This window comes from Antechinus flavipes, chromosome 1, assembly GCF_016432865.1.
Source record: "Antechinus flavipes isolate AdamAnt ecotype Samford, QLD, Australia chromosome 1, AdamAnt_v2, whole genome shotgun sequence".
Lineage (NCBI taxonomy): Eukaryota > Metazoa > Chordata > Mammalia > Dasyuromorphia > Dasyuridae > Antechinus > Antechinus flavipes.
In genome coordinates, this window is record NC_067398.1 from 99375144 (window position 1) to 99396617 (window position 21474).

At 34.2% G+C, this 21474-nt stretch overlaps 1 protein-coding gene across 7 annotated transcripts in view; it reads left to right on the plus strand.

Moving 5' to 3' along the window:
- The window catches only part of NFIB (nuclear factor I B), a 269506-nt gene that overhangs the window by 166476 nt on the left and 81556 nt on the right, over positions 1–21474 (plus strand). For all 7 annotated transcript variants that reach the window (XM_051987198.1, XM_051987229.1, XM_051987206.1 and 4 more), the window contains exon 4: positions 15168–15236. In XM_051987198.1, coding sequence (XP_051843158.1) covers positions 15168–15236 — 69 coding nt within the window. The remainder of the gene's footprint in view (positions 1–15167; positions 15237–21474) is intronic.

Consider the following 21474-nt stretch of genomic DNA (forward strand, 5'->3'; position numbering starts at 1 on the left):
CATTTCTTTACTATTTCTGAAAGTATCTTCCTGACTAAAAGGACAAATATATTGAGATATCTTAGGGCAAAAATGGAATAAAAACCACATACAGAAAGCAGAAGTAGATATTTTCAAGCAACTGAGTCAAATAGATTATAACAATTTGACAAGGGATTTTTGGCTTTGAGGTATTTTAGCAATTAGGACAAGAAAATCAAATACACTAGATTATATTTTTTAATTTTTATAAGAAAAAGATAATGCCAAAATCATCTATAAAATGTTGGAGCTTTTGGTGGTGGTTGTTTTTTTTTTTTTTTTTTGGTTTGTTTGTTTGTTTTGTTTTTGTTTCTGGAACCAAATTCCAACAGAAGTATATTATGTGAATTATTTCATTAAGCATAAAAAATAGCATAGTATCTATAGTTTTCTAAATGGCAGAAAGAAATTTGAAATTACTAATTTTTTTAATGGATTCGTTATAAAGGCTCTGGACATATCACTAAATCATGCTGAGAGATAAAATAATAAGATCTAACCAGGGTATACAGAATAAGCATGAGATTTTAGAACATTTACAAAGCAATCTACCAAAAAGCAAACAAAGAGTTGAGGAAAGCATCCTTTGTCTACTGCTATATACCATTTGTTTCATAGCCTGAAGAGGTAGAAGGAATTTTAGAGGTGTCTAGTCAATTTTTCTTCTTTTTTGGAGAAGAAAAACTGATACCCAGAGAAGTTTAAAAATTTTTTTAATTTTAAGATTCAGAGTCCAATTTCAAACTCAAATCCTGCAACTCCAATATAAATATAATAAATATTCTTTCAACTATATCACAATAAGTTCAAATATTATTATTTGGCATGAGATGATTGTGGTTGAGTCACTTGCCCGGAGTCATACAGCTAATAAGTGTAAGTGTCTGAGGTCAGGTCCTCCTGACTTTAGGGTTTGTGTCCTTTCCACTGTACTACCTAGCTGCCCCTATATGATTCTATATCAAGGAGATATTCTCTCTATATTTCTCTGTTTCTGTCTCTGTTATTTTCTGTCTCTCTTTCAAAACTAGATAATGGTAATTAAATTCATGAACTTTGTCTCTGTATATTATCCTTTCAGAAAAGTTGTTTTTAAATAAATAATAATAGTAAATTTCCACATTAAGTTTAAGCATGAAAGCGCGCGCACGTGTGTTTGTGTGTGTGTGTGTGTGTGTGTGGTGTGTGTGTGTGTGTGTGTGTGTGTTCTGTGGCCAGGAAAAAAAAGAGAGAAACACAGTCCTTGATTTTGGAAGACTTTCTGAAAACAAAAGAATTGAATCCTGATTTTATGATTCTGCAGGCTGGTATTCCATTATGTAGAAGAGGCTACATGGTACAATAGAAGGTGTATTGAACTTAGATTCAGAGGACCTGTTTTCAAATTCCAAAATCCATGTGGTCTTGGGGAACTTAATCTCTTCTGTGCATGTTTGTATGTGTATGTGGCAGTTTGGTGGCCATAAGGGATTGGATAGTTAGGGAATTGGGCCCAGACTCAGGAAGATTTAAATTCAAATCCAATCTCAAGCACTTACTAGCTATGTAACCCTGAAAAAGTCACTTAACCCTATTTAATTTACTCATTTGTAAACTGAGCTGGAAAAGAAAATGACAAATCATTTCAGTATCTTTGCTAAGAAAACCCCAGACGGGGTCATAAAGAGTCAGACGTAGATGAAATGACTGGACAGCAACGACAAAAAGTTTGCAAAATACTTTACAAGTATTATCTCATATCCTCACAACAACCGTGGGGGGTAGGTATTGTTATTATTAGCATTTTACATATAAGGAAACTGAGGCGGACAGAGGTTAAATGATATGCCCAGGGTTTCTTGTGATGGGGTCAAGAATAAGAAATGGGTCTAAATCTTATATCTAATGCATTGTAGCTGTGTGATTCCCCCTGAGCTTGTTTCCTCAACAAGCATTTATTAAGCACTTATTATGTGCACACTGCACTAAGTGCTGGGGATACAAAGACAGGCAAATGAGAGTTCCTGCTTTTGAGGAGTTTACAGGATGAGATAACATGCAAGCAGTTGCATTCAAAAGGGATATATTCAGGGTAAATTTGAAATAAGCATTAGAGAGAAAGAATTAACATTAAGGAAAATCAGGTAAAGTATTTTATGGGAGATTGAATTTTAGCTTAGACTTGAAGAAAATTGGGAGACAGAAATGAGGAAGGTGAGAATTCTAGACCTAGGGGACAAACAGTGACCATGGTCCAAGTCAGAAAAGAGTGTTTCCTGTGAAGAGCAACCAGGATGCCAAAGTATGTGGCAACTATAAGAATAAACCAGGTTATGAGGGGTTTTAAATACCAAATAGGATTTTGTATTTTTTTCTTAGAGGTGATAGGGAGCCACTGGAGTTTTAGGGAGAGAATGGGAGGCATGGCCAAACTCACATTTTTTGAAAATCACTGATGGCTCAATATACTAATTAATACCACAGTCACTCTATTTGCTTTGGTTATATTAAATAACTACATAAATGATGAGTTCAGAATAAGAATATTAGAATCATGGACTTTGAAGGGAAATCTAAGGTCATTAGTCCAATTCCTTCCTTTTACTGATGAGGAAATTGAAACCCAGAAGAATGAGTGACATGCCAGCTTTCTGCTATGGTATTGTTGGATGGAGTATCTAACATGATAAATTCACAAATCAGTTAGCATGCCCACATACAAACATATGCTTGTATGGCTCACTGGTTTTGACAATAAGTTATACTTCATGAGCTTGAGGAAACTTATCTAAAGATACTGGTTGATAACATTTTATGAAATTATATATATGTACATATGTATTTCCTTTTGTGTCTGCATACTGTTTATAATATCTATAAAAAGATGGGAGTATGATATAATAGAGAAAGTGACTATCAATTAAGATAAAAGTAAAACCTGTAATCAAATCTTGCCTCTGTTATTTACTAGCAGTCATTCCATGAGCTCTTGGATATCATATACAATGTGAGTTTAGAAATAGAGCTCAAATTCACTTTAATGTATTACCAGCAAAATAATATGTTTATTTTTAAGTATTTAAAAGGTGGGGAGGTCATATGATGAGAGTGTGGGGCTGTTTAGAGGCATACTAAGTATTGCACAAAATATTGAAGGATCCACAAAATATTAAAAGAATTAGAGGATGACATTTTGTGCTTTAGAGAAGATTAATTATGGGGTATTTATAGGAAAAAAAAAACATGAGTAAGCTTGATGAAATGGAATAGCACTGGATTGAGAAGGAAGCAAGAAAGTAAAAGAAAAAAACTTCACTTATTTAATTCTAGGCACTGTGCTAAATGCTTTACAATATTATTTCATCTGATTCTCACAACAATAATAACAGGTATATCTCTGCTATTATTATCTCCATTTGACAGTTCAGTAAACTGAGGCAGTTTACTAAAGTTAAGTTACTTTACACATAATTAGTGTGTCTAAGGCCACATTTGAATTCAGGTATTCCTGACAACAATCCAGGACTCAATCCAGTTGCCACTTAACTATTAGTTGTTAGTGCTCTTTCTATTTGTCTGTTAATTTGTCCATTTGTTTTTCCTATTTACTCTATTTGCAATAAGTCTAAGTTCATTATCAGCATTGCTAATGGAAAGGATCCTTATTTTTGTTGATTATATATGCAGTCATTCTCCTTTCCTGATCTTTCTCTAGTTCCTTTACAGCACATTGTCTTGTCCACAATATCCAGAGGAGCAAGATACAAGAAGCCATTTCATCGTCATACAATAGTAAAATATCCTCATCATCATTTATCTGCTTGTGTAAGATAAAACAAATTGCAGTGAGATCTAAGGGTGGAGAGATTACTTTTTAGTCAGTGAGATTGGGAAAGATTAGATGAAAGATGTGCCATCTACCAGCCCTGAAAGATAGGAAAGGTTTCATCAGGGAGAGATGGTGAAATTGTAGCCTGCACTTCAGTCATTGTTTTTATGGAAACAAAAACAATATATATACCAGTTGCTTTGGTTCTACTGTCACAAATCCCTCATTTGAACTGATCCAATCTTCAGAAGGGAACTACTATAGTGAATCATGGGATTCTGGAGGTAGCCCTGAGAAGGTTAGAAGGATATCTTTTTAATACTATAGCTCCTGAGACCCTACTAGTGTGCTTCCCTCCAGGATTATGTTGATAACAATTAGCCAGCAGACTTCACTACCTTAATTAGAAAGGGACATTTATAAGGTGGTATAGAACAGTACAAAACATCCTCCTTCAAATCTGTGACATCATTCCCAACATGGTTCAGGTTATAGGTTCCCATTTAAAGCACATATAGCAAATGGCTGCTGGAAAACTTTCACTGGAATCTTCATGATCTTTCACTAAATATAGCATAACTATCTGCTGGGCTTATTGTAGAACCTTACATCTATCTTTATCCAAAGTGTACATATTTTAGGGCTTCTTAGTGGCAAAGTGATAGAGTGCAGATCTTGAAGTCAGGAAGACTCATTCATCTTCCTAAGTTCAAATCTGGCCTCAGACATTTACTGGCTAGGTGACCATGGACAAGTCACTTAATCCTGTTTGTTTCAGTTCCTTTCTGTAAAAAAAAAAAAAAAAAAAAAAAAAAGCTGGAGAAGGAAATGGCAAATCACTCCATATTTTTGCCAATAAAACCCTAAATGGGGGCATAAAGAGTCAGACATGATTTAAATGACTGAACAAACCAGTCTGGTCATGTCTCCCACCAAAAATACTGTTCAAATTTTCCTTAAACGACAAAATACTGTTCAAGTAATGCTTTTGGGATGCTGAAGGGGAAGTCTAGAATCCTCTGGATCCTTCAAAGCTCATAAGATCTTCACCTGGCCAGGGAAGAAGTAGGAGACTGAAGCAGAAGCTGGATCTGATTTTCTTCTCTTTTCTCCCCTTCCTCCCATGTCAGAATTCCTTCTCTGGGATTTATTGGAACATTTCTACCCTAAGCTTCACTTAATTGCAAAATAGCTCACTGATTATATTCAAATTTCTAAAATATGACCAAGTCTCTTAACTAATTCACAGGGACTTCCTGTGTGGTATTGCTTCACTCCATTCACTGACTTTCAAGGACTTCTAAACTGATCAAGGATGCTTTGTACTTAAGCTAAAGCCTCCTTTGATTGATGGCAAGGCCTTGTTCTCACCTGCTTTATACACTTTTGATTGATTGTCCGCATGTGACAGAGGTATCCATTAGGATGTAGCATCTTGTCACTTGCTTTAAATGGGGTTGGAAGTAGTCATTTGACTGACTCAATCATCCCGTACTCTTGGAAGGGGCAAGAGACAGTTCAATATTGAGAAATGATGAATCATATAATTTTGTTGAAGCACAAAGTATATGTAAGACAATAATTTGGACACCAAATTAAGGAATTTAAACTTAACTCAATAATGACAAGCTATTAAAAGCAGGATACTGGCATGAATAGAACTAGGCATTAAGAAGTTTATTGTGTGTTAGAGTGACGAGATCCTGGAAGCAAGGAAACTAGTTAGAGTTCTGAAGTAGTTCAAATGAAAATTAATAAGGACCTGAATTTAGGTGATAACATGCCTCAGTAGATAGAGTGCCAGCCAGACCTCAAGTCAGGAAGTCTCACCTTTCTGAGTTTGAATCTGGCCTCAGACACTTACTAGCTATGTGACTTAACTCTGTTTGCCTCAGTTTCCTCATCTGTAAAATGAGCTAGAGAAGGAAATGACTCCACTCTAGTGTCTTTGCCAAGAAAATTCCAAATGGGGGCCCTGAAGAGTCAAAAAGGACTGAAAGACAACTGAACAAGAACTTGGGTGATATCTAATGGAAAGTAAGAGTCAGAAGAGAGAAAAAAAAAGTTGACAAAGGCATTATTTCTCTTTAAGGAAAAATCTTAAGAAATAATATTATTCAAAGTCCTTGGTCTCACATGAATGAAAAACCTTATTGGTACTTAATCGGATTCCAAGGAGTCCTTTCCTAGTCTGAAGTCCTTGTTATTATTCTTATGAAAGACCTAATTGGTTCCTATACTCAATGAGACTCTGGAAGGAATCCTGACCCCCTAAAGTGATTAGTTGGTGATCAAACTAAGAGCAGGGACTTTTTGATTAATCCAATTAAGAGTCCATACCTCTTTTTCCACCTTTGACCACTCTGATTGATTTCAGGAAGATTATTCACCCAGAGGGATGATTCACATTTAAGTTCCTATTGTTTTATTTTAGCAAATTTTAAAAAATGCTTTAATTGAATTTTGTCAGTTTTATTTCTATGTAGAATTTTGTCTCTCTTTCTTGATCAGTGTAAAAACATCGATATGGTCAGAGAAACTTCTAACAAAGAACACTCCCCTTTGCTTCTCTTTCTATAAGCAGCAATGCTTGGATTTTTAATAAATAGACTCTGACAAACTTGTGCTAAAAGCAGAGTGCAGTGTTTTTCTTCCACAAGAGGAGTTCACAGAGAATGACAGGACTTAACACCTCATTAGCTGAGGACTGAGAGAGAGGGAAGAGTCAAAATAAAGCTGAGATTTCCCATCTGGGTGAGTGAGGAAAAATGGAAACAGAAATAGGGAAATTAAAGGAAGCAGGTTTTGGGGAAAGGTGAAAAATTCTGTGCATGTTATTCATTCTATAACACTCCCAGAAAAAAAAAACAACAACACTCCCAAAAATCATTAATTTTTTTTCCCCTTTCAGGGTCTCTGCTCAGAAATTTTATTTAAAGTATCATCTTTTCCAAATTAAAGATTTTTTTCAAACTGTATTTTTAAATTAAATTATGAAGGAGTTTAAAGTGTTGAACTTTATTTTATTCAGGTTATTTACTTTATTATAATTGGTATATGTTTAAATACATTGCCTTTACCTAGATGTAGATACATATATGTGAATATAATTATGAATAAGGTTCTGAGTTGATGTTACTTTGCATCTGCTACATATGAAGTTATCTGAGCATTGTGATGTTAGAATAGATGTGAAACTTGGTACTATGAAAATGGATGAGCTCTCTGAAGAATAAAGAGAACTTCTGAGAGGAGAAGACTGGGAAATTTGGGAGAAGGGTGCTGTAGATTTTACTTCTAAGTAGCTGAGATCATACACTGAAATTGTGAAGTGAAAGTGAATTTAGTCTTTCTTCTTTGAACATTTATAATTCAGGTTAGTAAACTGATATCCCCTGTCTCTTGAACTAGATATGATTCCTTCAGGGACAGATAGACATCAGCTTTCATGTATTTACTCTCCATATAGTCTTTTTTAACCTTAATAACTGGCATAGAATGAACATCATAGGATTCAATAAGTGTTCTTGATAATGATGAGAAAATCAGAATCATAGGCAACAAACTCCCATAGGGCAGAAACCTGACCTCTTTAAACTTGGTATCTTAAAGCACAAGTGTCAGCCCATTCATCATCATCATCATCATCATCACTATCATCATCATCCTCTTCTTTTTCTTCTTTCTTCTTCATTTCTTCTTTTTCCCTTCTTTCTTCTTCCTTATCTTTATCTCCCTCCTTCTCTTCTTTTTTCTCTTCCTTCTCCTTTTTCTTCATTATAATTATCATGATTATCATCTCCACTAGAGCCACTTCATAAATATTTGTTCATAAGATTTTAGAATCGGAACTGCCATTTGGAATTATCTTTTCCTACTGTCTCAGTTTACAAGTGAGGAAACTGAACTTCAGAGAGGGTTAGTGATTAATCTATGATCACCATAGTTCATCCATTCATAATCAGAGCCAAGATTAGGACTAATATTTTCTAATATGAAAAATCTAGTGCTTTCTTTACCATGCAGTAGTAATGGTAATGATGATGATGATGATGATAACTAGCATTCATATAGTGTTTATTATGTCCCAAGCACTGTGCTAAGTGACTTACAACAATTATTCCATTTGATCCTCACAACAGTCCTAAGAAGCAAATGTTATTATTAACATCTTCAATTTAGAGATAAGGAAACTAAGGTAGATGTATTTAATGAATTGCCCAAGATCACACAGCTAGTAAGTGTTTCATGACAAATTTGAACTGAGGTCTTCCTGACTAGGCTCAGCACTGTATATTCACTATGCTACCTAGCTGCCCTCTAATGAATGAAGTATGTGACAACGAAGACCTAAATTTAGACTCAACTTCCAAGGCCTCTGTAGCTGAGACAGATAAGAATTTCCCAACACTAAGAAGTATCTAAATTGGCCACCCTAGAAGGCAATGAGTTTTTCCTTACCAGAAGTGTTCAAGCAGATGGTCGATTATTATCAGAGATGTTGTAGAGGTGACTAATCCACCACATTTGGACTGCGCGGTATTTAAAGTTTCTCATTGCCTCACAGGTACTGTGATTTTAATGTTTATGATGGTGTAGAATGAACCTGAAGTGATTAACATATTTGCTTAAAAATATGGTATTAATGAAGCCAAGTTGTTATGGCTTCAATGGTAATATAGGATAATTATTTTTTCTTAAATATTAAAACCTCCACAAATAGTCTCTGATTCTTTTGCTATTGATTTTTAAACTACATTTCTGTATAAATAATGATTTGGAAATGGCTGATCACAGCCCTCCCCTCCCTTTTACTTCTTGGTATTTTTCTCAATTCTAGTAATTCAGAGAAAGTAGCATGGAGCCTGGAGTCAGAAAGTCCTGAATTCAAATTTGACCTCAAACTCTAGCTGTGTGACTTTGGGCAAATTCATTAAAGTGCTGTTTGCCTCAATTTTCTCAGCTGTAAAATTGGAATAATAATAGCACCTACCTTGCAAAGTTGTTGTGAGGATCAAATGAATATTATTTACCAAAAAAGTGCCTAGCACATACATATATTTATGTACATTCTTCCCTCCTATTTCTTAAGTACCACTATAAGCAATGCCCTATGCTAAGTTATATAGCAAATCTGGACAGCATATTAAAAAGCAGAGATATGGCTTTGCTTGACAAAAGTTTGTATAAAAGCTATGGTTTTTGCAGTAGTAATGAATGGCTTTGAGAGTTGTTCTGTGTAAGGAAAGCTAAGCATCACAGAACACTTTTGAATTGTGGTTCTGGAGAAGACTTTCCAAGTGTGGAGACTTGAAAGTCCCTCAAATAGCAAAGAGATTAAATGAATCAATACTTTATGAAACTAATTCAGGCTATTTAGTGGAAGGTAAAATACTGAAGCTTAAGCTTCATTACTTTGGTCCACTTTATGAGAAGACAGGATTCATAAGAAAAGAATCTGATGTTGGAAAAGATGGAGGGCAAAAGAAAAAGGGGTTAGCAGAGGATGAGATGGGTAGGTACTATCATAGAAATAATGAACATGAACTTGGACAAACTTTGAGAGATAATGGAGGATAGAGAGCCTGGTATGCTTTGGTCCATGGAGTCATGAAAAGATGGACACCACTGAGTGACCACCACCACCACTACCATCACCACCATGCTAAGCAAAGCTCTTGGGAAAATGCAGAATCATATAAGATCACGCCTATTAAAAAAAATCTTACTTTAGGCAGTGTATTACTATAGACAACCAGAGGAAGAAATCAGAACAGATCTTACTTATGATGGATAATTAGTGAGTGACATGTTCCTAAGTAAAGGAAATAAAAGAGAAGGACATCTGGCCAGTGTACATGTCTTCTTCTAAATAAGACTTGTGGTCTTTTGTTTTTGTTTTTAGTTGTTTTATACACGCATGCATAAATATATTCACACTTATACATGTGTGTAGTTATATTTATGTATAAACATAGGGTCAGAATAAGGTTAAATGGAGTAATAGATTGACATCTGCAATAAAAAATTGCAGATTCAAGTCTTGTTTCTAGTATTGGTAACATTAGGGAAATCCTCCCCAGTTTTTCCAGTTGTAAAATGAGTAGTCAGACTAAATGATCACTAAAATCTCTTTCAAGTCTTGATTCTGGGTTATCTTTTCTCAGCCTTGTGCCTAATGGCAAGGTTTTTAAATAATATGTTGATAGTTTCTATAAAAATGCACAGTTAGTTTTAACTTACCATTGTATCCCAGAACATTTTCTTTGTTAAAAAAATGTTTATTAAAAACTAGAAACATAATGATTTACCTACATTCAGGAGTTAAGAATATGATAACTGCTTTCTGTAGTACCTTGTATTCATCATTCCCAAAAGAGAGAAAAGAAACCTTTAAAAAGAGTGTTATCAATCTTGACTTCAATTTTTTTATGTATTTGAAATTAAAATGATGCTGATTATCATTTGAGATATTTACATTAAATTATGTCATTGTGTCCCCATGTCATTGTTTACAAAAGAAGTTAAGTACTATATTAAATTTAGAATACTGCTTCAATATTGCTTTTGTTGTAGCAAAAAATTTAAAAAATAAGAATTATATAATTTAAACTGACAGATTTTTAAATTTGCAAAAGTTTTCATTTACTACTCTTTTAAAAAATAAAATGAACATAGATAAATATAGAATCCTTTTCCTCCTGACTGAAACTGTTATATAATAGTATAATATAATTAATAAATGCATAACTAAATACATAAATAAGTATTTTACTTCAGAAGTGACTGGCTTACTTTTCTTTAGCTGAAGGAGTGATTTTACTCTGAGTAATTCCTTTATACTCTAAGTAATTCCTTTATAGCTCTTTGTCCTGAGTGTAAGACATTGAGATACACTTTAGGAATGCAGAGTTCTTTGATTTCATTGAGGGGGATCTTTGTGAGTTGTCATAGCCACAAAATTCATTATCCTCTGGTCAATCTAGTAATGATTCTCTCCAAACTTAGTGAGATTGGTTCTCAGACAACAGACAGTCTGCCACTGGGCCCATACTCAGTGCCTTTCTGGCTTGGCAAGATTTGCCAAAGCTTGTACTCTCCTTATAACTTCTTCAAGGGACAGGATCATCCAATGACTCTATAAAGCATTCTGGTCTAATATATGGAATTTTGTACATCTAATCTAACAAAAATTCTATCGTAAGCTTCTAACAGTCTCTTTTGATAAATGTAGAAAGTAAATGTTAAATTCTCAAAAATTAGGTTAAAGTGCAGGAATGATCTCAAATATAGTTTGAATACTTGTTTTTTTTTGGGGGGGAAATCAGCAAAAGTGTGAGAGCATTTTAAATATTTTTAGTCATTAAGGCAGATACAAACTGTTTTTTTTTGTTGTTTGTTTGTTTCTTCACTTAACTAACTGTTCACTCTTCATATATTTCTTGTCTTTAATTCCTTCCACTATTCAAATACTACTTGTCTTGAAAAAAAAAATCTTTAAACATCATGTCCCTTGATAGTTACTGTTTTATTCTTTTTTTCTTTATGGTTAAACACCCAATTAATGATCCATGTGCTTACCCTTTATTTTCTTAGTACCTTTTGCCATTTTAATTCTCTTCAATCTTATATACTTATGAGTTAAAAGTTTTGATAGCTGCTTTATTTAGCTTGCTTTCATTATTCCTAAAATAGAGCACAGAGAGGACTTTCTTGCTAAATCTTCATTCTCTTTGAATTCTCTTAGTTCAGTATAAATGATCTCTCCTTACTTTTAGAAATCCACCTGTGACTTATCTGATGGTATATCACTCTTCTCTTTTCCCACAAAGTTTTTGGACCTCAATAAATAAAATGAAGTTTAATTAGATTAGATGATCTCCTTTTAATTCTAAAACCACATGATTCTATTATTCATGTGGACCTCCTCCAAGCATTCCATTTTATTTTTTTCTATATTCTCCAGAAAGATTTATAGCTGAGGAAACTGAGACAAATGGCAGTTTAGTGAATTTGCTCAAGGTCATACTGCTAGAGTTTAAGGTCAAATTTGAATTCAGGACTGTCTGACTCCAAACTCCATGCTGCTTTCTCTGCCTTACTCTAATAGGGAAAAATACCAAGGAGTGATAGGCAATGGGGGGCTGGAAGGGAAGCTGCCATGAGCTTTCTGAGCCTCAATAAGTAAAATAAAGTTTAGTTAGATCTCCTTTTTAACTCTAAAATCACATTTCTGTTATTCATATGGACCTCCTTCAAGCATTTCATTTTATCAGTCTTTAGTCCCATATTTTTTTCTGTATTCTCTATCAGAAATCCCATTTGTTTTCATGATTTCTTACTGGAACCCTCTACTCTAGTAACTCATTTTTTTTCCAGTCTGACATCTTAAATGATGCTTCATATTTTTCCACCTATTTGACAGATGTACTTGAATTTAGTCCAAAGGAAAGTAACAGTATGATACTGGGTTGAGTTGACCGAACTGAGAAGGTTTAGCCTAAAAAAGAGAAGTCATGGAAGAGAATTGGGGAAAGAGGAGATAGATATGAGTGGACGTCTTATTCTTGGTCTCAGAGGGCATAACTAAATATGATAGGAGTTTTTAGAGAAGTCCACTTAGATTTGACTGAAATAAAACAATTAAAGTATGTTAATATAGAACTTATTGCTTTAAGAAAGAGTATTCCTTCTCACTAGATATCTTCTACGTGACCAATACTTGGAGAGATGGTAGAACTGATTCTATTTAAGATACCAGTTGTATACTAGTCTCTCCTGTCGCTCACCCACTCAGACAAACAAACACTTAGGCACGATAGCTTTGGCTTGTTTGCCTTATCCCATATACTCTCTTTTCCCATGTGGAGACTACTGAAGGTTCATAAATATGCCAATCAGATATTTTATATGCCAGAGCTTGTCATCATAGTCTTTAGATACTAAAACCTCTCTGTGGGATTTGGCAATCAGACCTAGGGCATACTCAATCCTGCCAGCTGGTTGTAGGCTGGGGGGCAGCTGCCTTTGGATGATGCCTTAATTTTCACAATCCTTGTGCTCTCTAATGGAAGTTATTTTCTAGGGGGCATTTTCCCTGAAGGTCTAAAATGTGCCCTCCATTTGTCCAGAATCCACACCCAAGCACTTGCTCCCTACCCTGACTCATACACTGATTCATATTTCCTTAGTTTGTATTACTAACCAATCACTTTCCCTAATTCAAACCAGCAGTATCCACTAATCCCAATCATACATTTTATCTTTCTATAAATTACATATCCCATATTTTCATTAGCAGACACCTAGGACTTGGTTTCCAATTGTAGCTACTCCATTATCAACATGTGTACATTCTGACACACTCTTTTAGCCTGATTCAATACTGTGAACAATTGTGATCTTTACTCACCTTGGTATCCAGCAGGCACTTCTGCAAAGTCTATTACATTACAACATAGAGATTCTATATGTTCTATTATAGTTAAAATTCTTCCCACAACTATTTTCATGTTGTTGTTGGGTCATTTTTCAATCTTGTCCTACTCTTTATTATTAGCCCATTTGGGGTTTTCTTTGCGAGGACACTAGAGTGATTTACCATTTCTTTCTCCATCTCATTTTATGGAAAAGAAAACTGAGGTGAGCAGGGTTAAGTGACTTGCCTAGAGTCACACAGCTAATAAGTGTTGAAGTCAGATTTTAACTTCTTGATTCCAAGCCTAGTGCTCTATCAGTTACACCTATTGGGCAAATTATTTTATCACTCTGAGTTTCAATTTCCCATCTATAAAACTGGGGAGTCATGAACAAGGTAACCTAAAAGGTTTTTTTCAGTGCTGACATTCTATGACTACCATGGGTGATAAGATACATAACATAGATGATACAAGTCATTTAATAAATGAATATAAGTGGTCTAAAGAAAAATGATACACATGTTTAGGAGAGGAACTCATTTCTTACTGAAGTAATAAGGCAAAAGTCTAAAGTGGCATTTTTATTGTACTTTGAAGGATGAGTAGGATTTTAATAGGTAGAGACAGTGAGAAGGGCCTTCAGAATGAGCAGAGAGAATAGAGAACACAAAATGTATTTGTGGAATTTAAGTTTTGCAGTTTGCTTAGTTTAAGCTATCCAAGAGGGGGAAATGAGGAGAACTAAGATTATAAAGATGGTTGCTGCCCAAATATGGAAGACCTTGAATGTTATCTGAATAGATCAGTGTCTCTATGAAAATGAATTTAGAATAAAATGTTCAAGTAGCAAAATCTAAATTAAGCTGATAGGTATGAAAATGTTACATAGTTTTGAAACATTGTTTATCAGCAATATCTTTAAAATTCAATAGAACTTGTTTCTTAATTATTTATGAAAAATCTCAAAATTGACAGAAAATTACTAGATATACATATGATAATAACAAATATTCATAGAGTACTTTATGTTTTACAAAGTGCTTTATAATGCACTACCTTACCTCATAATAATTCTGTGAGGTAGATATTACCATTAACTTCATTTAATAGATGAGGAAACTAAGTCAAAGAGAGGTTAAGTGATAATTGAATAGTAATATGATTTTAAACAATCGCTTCAGTTCAAAGACAGTTTAATGATTTTTTCTGCTGAAAAAACTCTTGAAAGTAGTTTCTCTGATAGCTATTTCTAATATCTATGTCTGGCTTGATGCTGCAAGTTTTTTCTCCTTACCAGTTTTTGGAATCTTTTACTCTTCTAGATTTTTGCCAATTTTTAAGGACTCTTAAAGTATTTCAAATTTCTTAAGGAGTGTTATAGTCTAAACTAAATCTTTATTTTCTGAGCTGTTCCTATTACATCCCCCTTGGGGATGTAAATCAGAATCCTACAACTAATCAACTGATATTTTGGAGAGAGCTAAATCTTCATGACCTTAGATATACTGTGGACCAAGATAAACCTCTTGAAGCAAGTTTGGAATTGGCCTAGAGTGTGGGGTAGAATTGATTAAATGTCTCAAATAATGTCTAGCAGAGGTAAGCTCTGAGAGTGAGAGAGGTGTGATGCTCCTACTGCCTATGGAGTCACCAATCTCTGCCAGAATGGGATTCCTATTCCAGGAAGAAAGAGTGACTAAAGAATAGAGGGGCTAAGTCACTGAAATATGTTTGTTGACATAAATTGTATTTATGTCCAGAAGACTGAATTTATGGAGCTTCCTGTTGGCTGAAGGTATTTTCGCTTTTTATCCTAACATTCTTTTTTCTTCTGTTTAAGAAGTTTAAACCCATTTTTGTTTCTAAACCTTTCCACTGATTTCTTGTACATGTTAATTATTTCTACTGTTTCTTTTCAGGGTATCTTGAGGATAGTTTTGTAAAATCTGGAGTCTTCAATGTGGCAGAACTTGTGAGAGTATCCAGAAGTAAGTTGTCCATTCTTTTTTTTTTTTTTTTTGTTATTTAATTCATATATTGATTGAAAATGTTTCCTATGTAGTTCAAAATATTAAAATCCCAAACTGAACAAGAACTATTTTAGACTTCTTTACTTAGAAGGCAAAAGAAAGCTTTGCTTTTCCAAAAATCAATGTTTTTTGTTTTTTTTGTGTGTGTGAAAACAAAAATCTATTTGTTCCCCCTTTTCTAAAATATATTAAAATATCCATGGTTAATACCACAGTTGCAACCCCTAAATTGAGTTGTGCAACTGAATATTTGGCAACAGTAAAAGGTTTCTGAATGTTTGAAAATTAATTCAAAATCAAATGCGTGATGAATCCAAGGTGTTTCTGGCAACACTTGCCTGTATTGCATCAGGCAGCTTTGTTGCATTTTAAGTTCTGAATATATAAAATTGTATAGTATACACTAGTCTTTCTCTGAATTATTGATATAGGGGTTATTTGCTTCTCTTTCCAACTTTATGGCCTTTAATGGAAGTTTATTTCAAAGGAATTATGATCAATTAAATGAATATAGTTATAACATACATATTTCCTATTAATATGGTAAGTTTTTTCCTACTTTTATTTAGTTATAGAACATGCACCTAACATGCAGAATGCAGAGGGATTTTAAAAAAAAGACAACTTTGCCAATTATGAATGCAAATAGATAGGAAGCATTATTATCAAGACCAGTAATGACCAGTTGTTTATGATAAATTACTTCTCCTCTGATACTATTCTGGACGTTTCTTGGTTAGGCTCCCCTGACAAGAGATCCAATCAACTGAAAGCCTCCTTGATTGAGTCTTTTGTCTTATTTTTGTCTTGAGTTTTTCATATACCTCCCTTAAAGGGAATGGGTCATTTGCTTATTAACTCTCTTTCCTACTATTTTGGCTATCTAAATAAATACAAGAGCAAAGTTTTAACTTTTCCTTTTCTTTCTGAAATAATGTTCAAATGAATGTAGGCACAGTGCACTAGCCTATTTGCTTCTGGGCTGGACTTCTTTTCCAGATCAGAATCTTTATTGCTTTTAGATAAAAATACCTTGATAAGCTTTGTAGAGAGCAAAGTGCAGCTCCAGCATGAGGCAGGAATGTTATGATGGATCAGAGCAAAACTTATTTTAAACTGTGAGTTGCAACCCCCATAATAGGGTTGGGGTCTTAAAAATTTGACAACAGTAAAAAGTTTCTGAATACAATGATCAAAAATTACTTCAAAATCAAATATGTAATGAATCTAAGGTGTTTCTGGCAGCACTTGCCTGTATTATGCCTTCACTGCATCCTTAGTTTTGAACATACAATATGCACATTTTGCATTGTGCATGCAAACAATGTGCCAGAAACACCTTGGGTCAAGTTTGAGATTCAGGTATTCTTAAATTTTTTTCTATTTACTATACCTTTTCTCATGAGAAAATTTTTATTCGACCCTGACTATATAGGTATAGAAGATATACAAATCAAACATTTACTAAGTAAATCATAAATTTATTTTAAAACAATTCTTTGGTATATGTAGATGTATATATATATATATATATATAATTTTATCATTTATTTAAGACAAAAGCAAATTTGCATACTAATGAAATAGGTGTGCTTTCTTATTTTTACATAAAGAATTAAGTTTTATTGGAATACTTGATACTTTTTACTGTAATCTAGTTTTTCATGATCCCCACATACAGTTACACATCCCCATATGGGGTTGTGACCTATAATTTTAAGAAATTTTGAATTATAGGATTAGGCTCTAATGACAGAACCTAAGTTTTGAATCTTGGATTAGACACCTACTAGCTACATGCCATGCAAATGCCTCCTGCGTTTCCTTTGAAACTCAGATTTTCTCATCTGCAAAATGGGTATATTTGCTCTATTCACTTCATAGGATTTTTGTAAGAAAAGCACTATGCGATCGTGAAACTTTTTCATAAATGTGAGTTGCTACTTTAAAAAAGAAATAGGGATCAGATAAAGTGAGTTTGAGTTTTTGAGTATTAAAAATTAGTAGCTTAGGATTTAGCTCTGGAAAGTACTTTAGAGATCATCTGGGCTAACCCTCCTAGTTTTTGCCAATGACCTGAAGGGCAGAAAGGTTCATTTAGTGATTCATTGAAAGGTACACAGATAGTAAGTAACCATGTTCTCTGACTCCCAGTCAGATGTTTTTTTCTGCACTTTAGTAGCAGCCTGGTGGTCTAGTAGATAGAGCACTGAAGTAAGGAAGACCTGAGTTCAAATGTAGCTTCAGGCTCTTATTAGCTGTGTGATCCTGGGCAAGCCATTTAACCTGTATGTTTGCCTCCATTTACCTTCTAGGGTTTTTGCCAGGGTAAATGAAGTAATATTTATTTAAAAAGCAACAACAAAACTCCCAGACTAATTAGGATGGTGGCTGGCACATAGCAAATGCCATATAAATGCTTATTCTTTTTGTTTCTTGCCGAACCACTTGAAACTAGGAATAACCATGGAATAAGAGAATCATCCTGGTCTTAGACAGTGTGGTGAAATGACTCTACCTACTTATTATAGTTAGGAAGGTAGAGGAAGCTAAGAGGAGTAAGAGTATTGATATGATGGGGAATCCATTTTAGAATTGTTTATATCAGGCTAAAAATGCCATTTTAGCTAGTGTCCAAATGAGCACTACTTTTGTTTGCTGAAGTGACTAGTTCAGAATGAGAGAACCAAGTGGTTAAATATGGTTTAGGGTCCAACAAAAAGCATATGTAGAGTGAAGCATATTTCAGCAAACCTTGTTATGTTACTTTAAGGTTACATACATGATATTATTTAACCAACACCACAAACCTGTGATGTAGGTCATGTAGTATAATTGTGCCCATTTTTCAGATGAGGTTTAGTGACTTTTCCTTAGTTAATCCAGGTCAACCTAATAAACATTTACTAAGTCCATACTATGGTAAAGCACTAGACTAAGCCCTGGGGATACACAAATAGAACAGAAAATAGTTCCTGATTTCAAAAATTCATATTGTTTAGGGGATTCTAAATATAAACAGCTATATGCATATTCATTTGAGGAGGGACAAAGCACTAACTAATGGGATTAGGAAGCAATGTGAGGATGCAGGGCTAACCTTCCAAGTCAAGAAGGTCTGACTTCATATTTTGCCTCTGACACACCCTGGGTTTTATTTCTACATGTGAATTAGAGAAGCTAGACTAACAGCTCAGTGGTTCAAACTGTTGTTTAGTGGAGGCCCCTAGGACACTTCTCATAATAAGGGGACGACTGATCTGTGATTACTGTACCAACTGGGGGTATGTAAATCTATTCTGCGGAAATGCTTGAGGATGCTTGAAAATAGTTTAATTTATGAAGTGTTTTTAACAACTCCCTTACGACTTTATTTGCCATTATTTTTCTATAATAACAATCTCAAATTTAACTGGTGTTCTAAGACATGTCAAGTGCTTTGACAAATCATAGAATCTCTGAATCTCAATTTCAGAGGTCATCTACTCCAGCCTATACTAAAATAGGAAAATCCTTAGTATTCCCAACAGTTCCTTCCTGTTGGCTTCTTTGATAGAATGGATGGCTCCTTGAGAAAGCAGGACTCCTTGCTTCCCTCTCTCCCTCCACTCCTTCCTCCCTTCCTCTCTCCCTATTTCTTCCTCTCTCCTTCCTTTCCTTCTTCCCTCTTTTCTTCCCTCCCTCTTCCTTCCTTCCTTTCCTTTCCTTCCCTCCCCTTTTTTGCATTTATACCTCCACTACCAGTCACCCTGTCTGGTGCATATTTGGAACTGAATAGGTTCTTGTTGTTTGTTTGATCAATTGATTAACTCCATCTTTGATTAAACAACTTCAGTAAAGGGAAATTCTCTTGGGGTAGTGCATTTTTTTTTGTATAACTTGTGTTCTTGGGAAGTTTTCTCTTATATCCAGCATAAACTTAGCTCTACAATTTTTCCCCTTTTCTCCTTCATACTGTTTTTAGTCTTGACCTCTGAGGTTAAGCAAAAGAAGTCTAATCCATCTTCCCCATTAATAACTCTTCATTGACTTGAAGTAGTCCTCACCAAGGCTTCTTTTCTACAAGTTAAATATTTTCAGTTGTAATAGTCCTCAAATGGCTTATTTTCTAGCCTTCTTATCATCCTCAACACTGTCCTTTGGAGAATAGGACACTGGATCTGCAGTTGGACCTGAATTAAAATTGAGCTTCAGTGACTTTCTCTCTGGGAGGCCCTGGGCATGTCATTTAATCTCTCCTTGCATTCATTTTTTCAACTATAAAATGATAATAATAATAGCACCTGTCAGATTTATTGTGAGGATCAAATGACAACACTTGTAAAGTTCCAAGCATATTGCCCAACATATAATAGGTGCCTAATAAATGCTTCTGTTCATCTTTAACTATAGTCCCCATCGATGAAAATGTTTCATATATAGTCTGACCAAACTTAGGCACAGAAGACTATATAGCTTATTAAAATTTAAACTCTTATGAGTAGGGATTCCTTAATTTATTTCATGTGTATTTCCACTGCCTGAGACAGTGCCCAGCATAAAATGAGTTTTTGATAAATGCTTGCTGATTGATTGAAAGAACAGTTGTGAGGAAGAGTGTTGAATATGGAATATGAAATTCTGGCAAGAAACCTAAGAGCGTAGGGACTACTGGTAGTGTTTTCTTCACTGGTACCAATTGAATATACATGTTTCAGATTATAAAGATGGATTTGAGAAATAAATATCTGGTTAGAACAGTGCTACCTATTTCTGAACTATGGCATAAAGTATAGGAATGATGAATTCTTGGTCAAACATGGAATGCACCTAAATATGAGCAAGTACATTTGTCAGAAGATAAAGTTTTCACATGATAATTCTAATAATAGCTAGCATTTATATAGTATTTTATATATAATACATATATTATATATATTATTCATATATATATTGTATATTTTATATAAAGTGCTTTATATAATTTATCTCATTTGATCCTCATGATGATCTTGAACACTTTGTCATCCCATTTTACAGATTAAGAAACTGAGCCAAGCAGAAGTTAAATGATTTGTCCTTGTTATCTGGTTATCTGAGGTTAGATTTGAACTCAGATCTTTTAATTCTCAGTTTTAATGCTCCACCTAACTGCTTCTGTTACACATAAATGCACCAAATACATGGATATCCTTGGATTTTCCATAGCTTTCCCTAGAAAGGTACTATTTTATGTTTGCTTCTGATAAACATTTTTATTTAGCAATTTTCAGATATAAAATCTGGAAATTTTGATTATAGAATAAGATACAGTCATCCCCAAAGTTAACAAGATTTATCATGCCTTTTTTGTGTGCCAGGCACTGTGCTAACTACAGGGATTCAGAGGAAAAACAAAGAACAGTAAAATTGTGACTCATGCCTTAAAAGAATTCACACTCTAATGGGAAGACATGAAAAATTTTGCAGATATTTATTATAAAAATCCCAATGATGGGAATGGAAGAAAAGAACAATAGTCTCAAAAGGACAATACTAGCAGGAAGAGAAATTGGGGAAACACAAGATGGGATTTGGGTGGAATCTTAAAGAAAACTAGGGAAGCTGAGGAGTGGAGATGAGGAGGGAAAGCATTTCAGATATGGGGGCCAGCCAGGATTGGGAAGCCGGTGCTAATGAAAGGACTGGAGAGTATGTAGAGGGGAATGAAGTATAAGTTAAGAAGGGAAAAAAGGTTAGGAGCAGGTTGTGAAGAGCTTTAAAAGCTAAAAGGGGATTTTATATTGATTTTTCAAGTTTGTAAAAAGGCATCATTTATCCTGCTTTTAGGGCATTCTGACAAGCCCTTATTTTGGCATTTACATTTTTAGAAATATTAGTTATGAAATATACTTTTTTTCTGGTTTAGTCTCTCATTTTGGATGAAGTACAAATTCTCATAATCTTTTGATGGTGCTTGATGATAAATAGTTTATCATTCCTGTTGCTGTTCTGATATAATTTTTGTGGCCCAATAGTTTTGAAAAATTCCCATTGTCTGACCTAAAATTTTTACAGAACAGTGATAAAGTTTACTGTAAAGGGAAAGTAGAATGGATTAATGAAAAATATTCTGGACATGAGTGAAAAATCTGACTTTGAATTTTAGCATTTTTACTACTCATAATTTTTATGTATTTGGTCATTTCATTTCTTTCTCTGAGCCTCACCAATACGT